Here is a 10,906-nt window from a genome sequence, read left to right as displayed (position 1 = left end):
TTCTCTTTCTTGGTTTTCCTTTTTGCCTTTTTCGTCGGTTTAAAATGCTACTGATATTTCTATTGCTGGTGTTAATTTGGTGCGCACTAACTTTGACATCCCACATGCAACTAGTTTTCTATCATTGTCCTCGAGTTTGCGTGTATATGAATCAAGAATTGTACACGATTTGCTTTTTTGTCATTCATCCGTCTTTTATCTGTTTTCCGAAGTATTAACACCTTCTGTTCCAAAACATTTGTACGTCCCACTTTTCATCTCTAATTTGTTGTCTTCACTTTTTTCTAGCAGTAGTACTTAGGTTTTGTTTGCTGTATATGGTCCCATTTTTTGTCAAACCAATGGCTGTGTTGCCTTTACTTTTAATCATATGCTTTTTCTTGAACTTTAAATCACATAACAATCTCCACTGGTATCTCGGGTGGGTTAATTCAAGGAAATAGCATTTCGACCGAAGAATATATTGATCGTCTTCCATTTTTCATTTCTCATCATATAGTTTTGTGGAGCTATTCAGGATGGAGAAGACGAGGACTTTTCAGGATACAGGGGAGCGATATCAATGGAGAAGGATATTTCCAAAAAATTGATGGGGCGATTGTGATAAAAACTTAAAAATTTATAAAAGTTTCAAGCCTTCTTCTGAAAATTTTTGAAGTTGATGGGGCAATGTATCATGACTTGGTTCTCATCTTTATACAATTGAATAAATATAGTGCAAAACGAAAGGTTCCCACAAATTAATTATCTAAAATTAAAATTAGTTTAACTTAGCAGTACAATTCTATCTGAATTAATAGACTATGGACACAACTTGAAATGTTGAGTCTAATATTCATTTTGATGCTAGTAATATTTTACTACAAGTAATAAGTTTAGAATCAAAATAGTGAATTGTGAGAAGCTTTCATATAACTAAGTGGAGATGTGTTGCTTTCGCCCATTTGATCATTTGCTCTCAGTTACGTGCTCTCATTTTATTCCACATGCATCCCTCGAATAAAACTTCTATGACGAAATCGTTGATTTCAGGTGCCAAGCAGACTCGATTTGATAGCTGTACCAATATAGATATATTCTGATGCTTTGCCTTTTTAAGTTTGCCTAAGTCGGGGGAGTGGAATATTATCCGTCAAAGCATGCTGCACAAGCACAACAGGCACCTTTTTCTTGACCAAAACTTGTAACTACATGAAATTGCTCATGCAAATCCCGGTGGTTGGCTTGAGTTTCGTAAACTAGAAGAGTGGGTACTTAAAATGCTGACGTGTTGGTCATCAAAGGGGATTTAAAATCCCTCTTTAAACTAAATTATAGGTCGAGAGTTCAAATTTCGCACCCTGTAATACACCCATTTGATCTAGATAGGCCTGTTTTTTTCCTAACGTCGTTTGAATTACGTACTGTATTTAGAAAAGTAGGAGTGAGTTGTTATCAAAAGCCTTTTTTTTCATATGGTACCAAAATAAGACCAAATGATCCAATCCTATTCTTTATGTTTGTAATCCAATAAAAATCAACATTTTAATAGTGAGGAAGAAAAAGAATGTAATTCTAGGACTTGAAAATGATGTATACTCAGTAGTACAAAAAATGATGTACTAAAATTTTGTACATGTCGGAGGGATTTTAGAGATTTCTGAGAAGGAATTGTTTGGGAGAGATTTGGAAGTTGCACTAGAATCAACTTAATAAACGGCAATGGCAGGTATTATTAATGTTTCCCCTTATGATTCAAAACCAAGCAAGTGATCAATTCAAATTGATCAAGAACAAATTCATACACTTACCAAATGATAAATTGATATACCATTATTTCAATGACAAATAAGTTACATAATAATATTTTCACTTGTATGTTTACAATGCTAAATGAAAAATTGAATGCTTTCCTTAGTTTCTAGCCCACTATATATAGAAGCTAAGGTGGTGTTTTAAAGACTATCATGAAGTTGGTTTTGCTAGTCCAAAACCGACGTTTGACCATCATGAAGGTCCGAGGATGAGGCCATCAAACGGTTCATCACCCTAGTTACTTCCTGCATGATTTTAGTAGCTCAAATAATCTTTGCTCAAATGAGTGTTTCCAGAAATCTTCATGAAGTCTTTTCCCTGTCAAAAACAAGGAAAAAAAAAAAAGAATACATAATCTGATACAAATGCTAACTCCAAATCTCAGACAAATAATAATGAAGGAACGGTCCAAATAACGTGACCAAGCCTGTTCATGGGCATCCATTTTGGAGGAATGTTCCAAACTTCATCATAATAATATGTAAAGTAAAATAAAATAAAATAGATACTATGATACAAGCTAGTGAATTTATATCATATCTACAATATTCACAGTTGTCGAGAAACTTTAAAGTACCTGGACAGGGGATGCTCTAGGTTTAGGTACTTTTCTTCTTCCAGCTTCTCACTTACTTCTGTCATGATACTTGATCTTATTTTGCTCGTCTGTGGGAGAAGAATGATTTCTTAACGCAGATGGAAAGTGTGGCGTTGGCTGTGCTTTGTGGAGAGCTTCTTGGTTGTGGTCCTATTTAAACTGCTCTCAAGGAGGAAGAAATCAACTGCTGAAATCTTTTGGTCTTTTTTCTTGAGTTGGTGGTTGAAATGTTTTGGCAGGAGCCACCCTTCTTTTCTTATTGCCTCAACCCCCAGGTAAGTTGCAGCCACTCCAAATCATCAAAGTTGCATTGAGCCTGCGGAATATCTCACAGAAGCTTACGGAAATGCCTTAAAACAAAAAAAGTTTTGGGGACGCAGTCATATTTTTACACATAATTTCTGTACAATACACATTTATTTTGAATAATATTGATGATATGTTAGGACATTCCCTCAGAAAATTTGTCAGTTTGGAGTGATCGAAAAGGTCTTCTTTCTATTCACATTATGTTCATGAATAAAAGGCTTTCTTTTTTTTTTTCTTTTTTTTTGAATATGCACTCGTTCAGACAAAAATAAGTTTATGGTCAATCTTCCATCTCTACTCGTTAAAACCATGTTCATTGATATTATATCCCCAACTATAAAGATCAAAAAATCAAAAAGAGAGGTCACGTGCATTCTCCTCTTTAATTCAAGCACAATGCAGCTTGTCATTGAACTGTAATTTTACAAGTGACAAACATGTACATTAGCAACAAGCATCCTCGAATTATCTGAACAATATTCAGGAATTGCCATACACTAGCACTCAGCCGAGTGAAGGGAGAAAATCAACACTAAACTTTGAATTAGCTATTTCAATCAGACAGTCTTTATCCAGAAACACCAGGAAAAGAAACCGGAATAAAAATTTCTGTGATGAATTCTCGTCTGATAAAACGGTCTAGCTGGACATCATAACACTGTCAATTGATTGAAGTGCCTGATTGGCATAATAACGGACATCAACATCAGGATCCTCAGCAAGCTCTACCAGACATGGACGAATCGTTTTCTCCACCACCTAAGCACGAACAAAGTCCCAATATTTGCATATAAAACAAAGAAGTCAAAGTTAACCGAACTCAACATGTAAAAAGAGCAAGATTCAGAGAAAAACAAGCAATGCTTACTGATTGGTCAACAATATGAATCAGGGACTGCAACACCTTCGCCACATTAAATTTAATGTTCGGAACCCTGAAGAGAGAACATGTCAGAACTGCAGGTTCAGGAAGCTATCCAATCAAGCCTACTAACACCAAATTAAATATGAGAAAGTCAATGACCTGTCCTTCGATGCAGTGATGACCACCGGCAGCAACTTAGAACAAGTAATCTCAGAGCCCATGACAGGAGCAAGTAATGAAATTGCGCGAAGAATGGTCATCCGATACAAATAATGTGGATTGTTTGTCATATCCAAAACCTGTAGAAAGGTGCTTTAACATTTATTTTATCTAAGGGAATAACAAAGCACCATATATGCAAGGAAGCAAGAAACTAGAACCACATGGTTCCAATTTTAAATTACTTCTCAACTTGCACAATCAGATAAAGTTCTTAATTTTCTTCCCCGTTTTCTAATTTTTCAAAGTTATCTTTTTCCCCATATTTTTTGTGCTAAAACACAACAAGAAAATGATATATTCCATGGCCTTGACTCTTGCCTCAGTATTAGAGAAAACAGTCGAAACATGTAACCACTATAAAAGAATACCATTCGACTACAACTTTTATAGAAGACATTAATGATCACTTTAATGGTAAAAACAACTATGATGATACAAACGCTTAGCTGGTTCTGCAGCTTGATACTGAGCAAACTCAGTTTACTGCTGGTTCTGATACAGGCCTTCTCAGAAGAAAAATGATGCAACAATTGCATTATCAATAATTTAACACCCTTTAAGCACCATTTTCTCCACTTAGATTCAGTCTATTTCGAAAATTTTAAAAACCAGGTCCACTAGGTATAATACCGGAAAAGTTTAAAACCAGCCAAGTTGCAGGTGCATTCTAAGTTGATTTTTACCACTTAAAATTCACTTGAGCAGCAGATTACCTCCAGATCTTAATTACTCGGTACGAGGTACATGGACAGACTGATTCAGAGTCATTTTTAATAAGAACAATCATTTTGCACAGCTGGCAACGCCAACCAAATCAAAAGAGAGAGATAGAGAAGGGAAAAAATGCATCTTATAGTTGAGTACTCGGACAAACCTGAGGAATGATATGCTGCATTGCCCACTCCGGACCAAATTCTTCTGCCAGGCGTTTCAAATTATTAGCAGCAGCATCTCGAATTGAATAAACCTGCATGACAAATTTTTCTGTAAAGCCAAAAATGTATTTGCACTTATATACCAACTACATGTCGAAGGAGGATAAGATGGATTTTCTTGAAAACATTATGCTTAGTGGGTTGATGGGCAAAATTGAATGCTGCAAAAATATTCACACTAAAGAGATGATACAAGTGGAAGTATTGTTTTGATGATTTTGATTGAGATGAATGAATATCTGCAAAAAACCAAAGAAAAGTAAAAGCTGGCATAGGAAGAAAACAGAACTGAATGGAAGAATAGGTAGGTTGTTTTCCCACTCGAACAGGTAAGCATTCATTAGCATAGAAAGTACGTCTCTCCCACATTAATTTATTTTGGATATCCACACTCTGATGTCATCAGACTTATAGTCATCAACTTCAGTTACAAGGAAACTTTACATAATACCACCAACCTTGTCCTGTAGCCACTGCATGCAAAGGGCACCAAGTTTGTCATCGAAAAAACCTACACCCAATTGACTAGCCAACAGCGGTATGTATTCAATAATTGCAAGGCGAACTCTCCAATGCCTATCCTCTGCAAGCTCAACAATAGCTGGTAATAGAGATTGCGACAACAAGTCGATTCCTATAACCTGCAATGTTGAGCAATTAGATACCAATATAAATCAGTAGAGAGATATACTCAACAGCATGAAAAAATGCATGACAAATACAAAATTTGAAACCAAGATAAACCATGTCATTGGAAAAGGACCACGTTACAAGAAAAAAGATAACACTGCAAGTTTTTTTTTTGTGGAAAAAATACTAAATTACAAAAAATAATAATAATAACACCAGAGTTTTTTTTTTTTGGGTAGAAAAAATACTAAATTGCGAGCACTTAGTATAATTATTTAGCAGTTAAAAGTAATGAATCATCAGTCAAAACACTAAGACTACTACTATCTAAGTCATTGATCAACAACTGATCCATGTTGTAGCCAAAAGTAGAATGACTATAGAAAATTTTACTTGCTATCCACCATCATATTTGAAGCCCAAGATATTACAAAAGGAGAATCAAAATCTTCTTTTCCTTTATCCAAGTTTGCAAAGCACATAAACTACACTTAGTTACATGCCAAAATCTCAACACGAGATGCATATATCATGCACAAAAAGAAACCGAAGATAGATGAAGAAAGGAGAGCATTTGGAAAACACAGTAAATAAGATCCAAAGCACTAAACATCACAAACCTGATTGACTTGATCGAGCTTGCTAATAATATTAAGGCGTACATCAGGGAATTCATCTTTCAAGAGGGAAAGAAAAATTGGGAGAAGTTGTTCAATTGTCGCATCCTGCATTGGATAGGAAATTCAGTGAAATGCAATCTTGATGAAAGCACAAAGTACACAAGAAAATAAGCAAAAATAGCTGTAATAAATTATATTGACATCATAGCAGAGCACTACAGTACAAAAAGTTCAAGATCAGTAAAAGATTTCTGCAATATAAACCTATACCAGAAGCATTGAATAAAAAAGAATTACCAACAGAACTGTTTCCCCTTGCTAGGTAAAATACAAATATGAAGCAACTAAACATGTTCACCAACCAGTGGAATTTACCAAGAGGATAATGTTCTTTGGCTTAGCATGGGTAGCACAGATAACTGCATAGATATTTTCAGTATAAAATATAAATAAATGGAAAGGCTACCTTTCCTAGAACAGGAGCCATTCCCATTATAACAGAAGCCAAAGCTGATCGAACATGCTGGGAAGAATCTGATGATAATTCCTGAAAGTTGCAAAATAGAGGCACATATCATACATGACATGAACAATAAGGTCATCACCAAGCAGCAATTCAGGTTAGTTAAGTAAGTACCTTCACACAGGGAAGAATATGCTGAATAGCAAGTTCTGGATTAAGAATCCGACAAAATTTGGTGACTTTACCAGCAGCTGCTATACGCACTTCAGCTTCATTATCACGAAGTAGGCGCACATAAGCAGGAACCAAATCCGTCCTTAATGGCATCATAATTACCATCAGTCAGAAGTCTCATAAGGAGACCGCTTCCTCCATAGAAGCAAAAGATAAGATAATAAATTTACAAAGAATAAAATATGCAGATAATGAAAGATATATATTCAGGTCCAACAGCTTTACCATCGGGAAAAAAATGATAAGCAGAAATCTCAGTGTTGATAAACTAAGTGCCAATTGGAAATTTGGCCATTGCCAAAGTTTAAATCAAGGTTAAATGACTTCAAGTTTTTCAATATCGCACAATCAGCAGGCATGCACAATGTAAGTTTAAATACAAGATACCTTGTAGGTTCAGGTCCAACAGCTTCGCAAAGCTCATACAATTGGTTCGCAACCATGTATCTGACACGCCAAGACTTGTCCTGAGTTAACAGACAACATAAGAACCATTCAGACAGCAAGTTATCAAGATATTTTACATAACCAAAACAAGTCTAGAAATCTATAGCAAAACAGCTAGACTCAGAAAGGCAATAGCGGCATCCTCAGTTCAGACAATGTCATCTGGACCATCCTCTTCCTTCTCAACTCAAGTTTTCAGCTATGCTTCCCCTACAAAGATGGAAATCTAAAAAACCTTGCAAACCATCAAAAACAGATCTGCTTCTAATGATAATAACACTGCTTGAAAACTCAAAGGTTTCTGGTTCCAAACCCCATTAAACCTACAACCATGCTCACTCTTCCCCATTAAAAATACTTTGCTTCCTACCACAAAGCTTGTAGTTACCAAAAAAAAAAAAAGATAAGTGAATGGACCCATTCTGAGTACCTGGGAGAAGTTAACAATGACAGGGAGTATGTGGGCTACACAATCTTGGGATTCCAACAACTTGCCAAGAGCAGCACAACCTTCTACAGCTAGCAATCGAACAGAATCTTGATCTGAAAAGAGATAGTTATGTAAACCACTAAGCAGTCGTGATATCTCTTTGGTGAAAGGCTAAAAGCATTTAAAGTGAGGTGTCAACAATATGCATTCTTGGAAATCAAGTGAAGCACAAGATCCAAGTAAGCAAAAGAACTAGAAATTGTCAAACAATTATCAACCATATGCATTAGTTGCCCACTAAACAATTATAGAATTTCAACAATTTATAAGCTCAACATTTTTAGGGAACAAAAATGAACAAGTTCTCAAGCATATGCAGAATATCACCCACAAACAAAACAAGTTCAGACTTGATACCAAAAGAATACTACACCTACATTGCACCACAAGCTATAGGCTGCCTAGTCTTGAATTGCAAATGGCTTCCCCCCCCCCCCCCTCACCAGGAGAGGGGTGGGACTTAAGAAGCAGAGAGAGGGCAGGGGGAATTTGAACCAAGGATCTTAAATGTTATACATTAACACAAAGTTGTTGGCTAGGGAAAGAAAATCTGCAAAGCAAGGCTGATAATTCACAGAAAAGGAACTATGCTAATACACATTTGATAGTGCATACATGATGTCTTCAGTAGTCACAAGAAGAAATTGAGATGTATTCTTCATTTACCGTCTTGAGTGAGATCCTCAAACATAGACATGATGTCAGCCTTGAGATTGGGGGGCTCAACTGTAGCAGCAAACTTTCCCAAATTAGTTGCAGCAGCTCTCCTCACCATAGGCATGTCATCTTGACACAACTGGCTATATATCGACCGAAGTTCAGTCTTTAGCATCTCTGATGCACTTGGGTAAGCAATATGGAATAGTCCACATGCAGAAACTCGAGCAGTAAACCATTCACCAGCTGCAAGCCTCTAAAAGGTCGAATTTAACAATGTCATAACATTATCCAATGTAATTTCTCAGTAAGAAGTCAAAAATTATTTCAAAACTAACAGGTGAACACCAAAGATAAGATAAAATAACAGAACCACTTCATAAACACAGATAATTTTCGTGTACCAACAATCTGATCTGAGAAAAAAAAATCCAAAACTATGATGAGTAAGAATTGTCTAGCACATGAAAGTTATAATTCTGAACCAAGAAACTCGTACAGAATCATATATCACCCTTACGGTAGATAGCATTATAGCATAATTTATGGTGTCAGAATATCTCCACAAATAGAAGAAGCTCCACGGAAAATAAAAACAACAAAACATCAACTTCACAAACATCTGACCATAAAACTGTACGAATGACATGCTTTAACAGCAAAGCACCAAGCTTTTGTTCTAACCTTCACAAGAGGAATAAACCAATCAACCAGATCATTTTCCCTCATCTGGGATCCAATTCTACACAATGACTCAACAGCTTTATCCCTCACACAAGTCTCCTCTACGGTGCAAAGGGTCTCCAAAGGCGGTAACAACACAGAAGCATACTCCACACCTCCAACATAAGGAATAAACACTCCCAACTCCTCTGCCATTGCCAGCAGCACCTCATCATCATCATCATTATTTTCACTAAGAAATGGTATCAATTCTTTCCGTGTCCTCTCCTCACCGAGAGCACGGGCAATCGTATTCAGCCTACGGATTGAATTGAGCCGTAATTGAATGTCATCATTCTTCAGCTCATCAATTAGCACAGCTATTGGATACAATGGCTCATCCACCATCGACATTTTCCCCTAGAAAAGCAAAGACAACAAAAATCATCTTCATAATTCGGTAAAATTAGACTGTAGCATGTCTTGATTAAGGTTAAACATTTCATTTGAATCCACACTGAAAACAAGGAGAAAAATAGTGTATTTTTTCTTCAAAAAAGAGCTCAATTTATTGTTTTAGCAACTATAACTTGAAAAGATGTGCTAAGCTAAGAACCTAACCAAACAAAAAAGAACCTTACATAAAAATCAGTCTGAAACAAATATGATTATTTACCAGAAATGACAGTAGTAATTGGAAATTAAAGAGATATAAGTGTAGAATTTGAAAACAATAATCAAAATGGAAATGATAAGCAGAAAGAGATCACGAGCATAGCGGAAACCAAGATATCCAGGTCCTTAATAGTACTAGAGGAAATTTAGCTCCTCTTTTCTCGAGAAATTGAAAATTAGAAAGGCAGTTGTGAGAAATGAGATCTGGAGAGAGAACCTATAATCAGAGCTCATAAATAGATATGAATTATTAACACAGCTCTCTGCAAAAGAATAATTCCATATACATAAACAAAGAAAGGGTGGAGGAGGAGGAGTTACCGGTGGCGATGTACTCCCTCCGGCTTCCGCAGATTCGAAGGCTTTGTTCCAGAGAGAGAGGAGAGAATACAGAGAGAGATCTTATTGTGGATTTTAATTAGATTTTTATTGCAACTTCGATTGGGTTGAAATTTCGTTGTGAAGCCCAAAAGACTGGGTCGTTTACAAAGTTGGCTCTATTGGGCACAAAAGAAAAATTGGGGCCCATTTCTTTCAATGGGTTCTCCTCTCAAGTGATGCACTGATGTACGACGAACAACCATGTTCATATTTAAAGATTTTTTGTCATAGAAACAATCATCGTGTTCATATTTTAAGGATTTTTCTAACGGGTATTCCCACCACTCATTAAGACATAAGAGATGTAGTTTGGTCTCTTCTTTGGTGTTTTTTTTTTTTTTTTTCAGATTTTTGCCTTTTTGGTATGAAAAAATAATTGATAAAGTAAATAAGACAAGATTTAATTCATTAAAGTCATCTTCAGAAAACTAACACCCCTCGAATCATCAATGAAAATATTCCCTAATTGGAGAAGACAAAAATCAATATGTTAATAAAAAAATTTGAAAAGGTTTTCTCCCAAACTTATAACTCCCAACCCCTTCTTTTTTTTTCGTCTTCTTCGTCGCCCAACATCAACAATCTACTATGTTGTTACCCCAACAGTCTATTCATTCGTTTCCCTTGCACCTGTTGGAATTTAAGCAGCAAAGAAAGTTCTACAATCATTCAGGATTGAGGTCAGGTCTTGAATAGACGAGTAACGATCATCCAAGGGTTTGGCGAGTTCAATGCCTCCTCTCAGCCTCCAGCATTTTGCAATAACATTAGTGGTTTTGATCAAATACCTTTTCTGTTCCATTCCTTCCATACCATTAGCTAAATTGCCAAGTCTCCTTTTCTGCTGTAGCACTTCAGAATTCATATCACACACCTTTCTCCATTTGGAATGTTTCTATTGATCTCGTCAGGCACCATCTTAA

At 36.1% G+C, this 10,906-nt stretch overlaps 1 protein-coding gene across 1 annotated transcript; it reads right to left on the bottom strand.

The window, feature by feature from the left end:
* Window positions 1-3,052: 3,052 nt before the first annotated feature.
* LOC113718827 (uncharacterized) lies at window positions 3,053-10,062 on the bottom strand. The gene is made up of 13 exons (XM_027243744.2): window positions 9,924-10,062; window positions 8,949-9,347; window positions 8,274-8,520; window positions 7,548-7,660; window positions 7,058-7,137; window positions 6,611-6,752; window positions 6,440-6,520; window positions 5,974-6,078; window positions 5,182-5,364; window positions 4,663-4,755; window positions 3,726-3,865; window positions 3,570-3,636; window positions 3,053-3,460 (listed from the first exon to the last, which is right to left on the bottom strand). The coding sequence occupies exons 2-13, from the start codon at window positions 9,339-9,341 to the stop codon at window positions 3,341-3,343; spliced, it is 1,764 nt and encodes a 587-aa protein (XP_027099545.1). The 5' UTR covers window positions 9,342-9,347; window positions 9,924-10,062; the 3' UTR covers window positions 3,053-3,340.
* Window positions 10,063-10,906: the final 844 nt, after the last annotated feature.

The sequence above is a fragment of the Coffea arabica genome, chromosome 11e, assembly GCF_036785885.1.
Source record: "Coffea arabica cultivar ET-39 chromosome 11e, Coffea Arabica ET-39 HiFi, whole genome shotgun sequence".
NCBI classification, from domain to species: Eukaryota; Viridiplantae; Streptophyta; class Magnoliopsida; order Gentianales; family Rubiaceae; genus Coffea; species Coffea arabica.
The sequence above is the reverse complement of the archived record's forward strand: the minus strand, read 5'-3'. Positions and strand labels throughout refer to the sequence as shown.

Bases quoted from the DNA above. Each gene is read 5' to 3' on its own strand.
- LOC113718827 (XM_027243744.2), bottom strand. From the start codon at position 9,341: ATGTCGATGGTGGATGAGCCATTGTATCCAATAGCTGTGCTAATTGAT. The intron at 6,753-7,057 runs GTATCTTGTATT...GATGCCATTAAG, and splicing joins GTTGGACCTGAACCTACAAG to GACGGATTTGGTTCCTGCTT. The intron at 3,461-3,569 runs GTAAGCATTGCT...GTTCGTGCTTAG, and splicing joins TTCATATTGTTGACCAATCA to GTGGTGGAGAAAACGATTCG.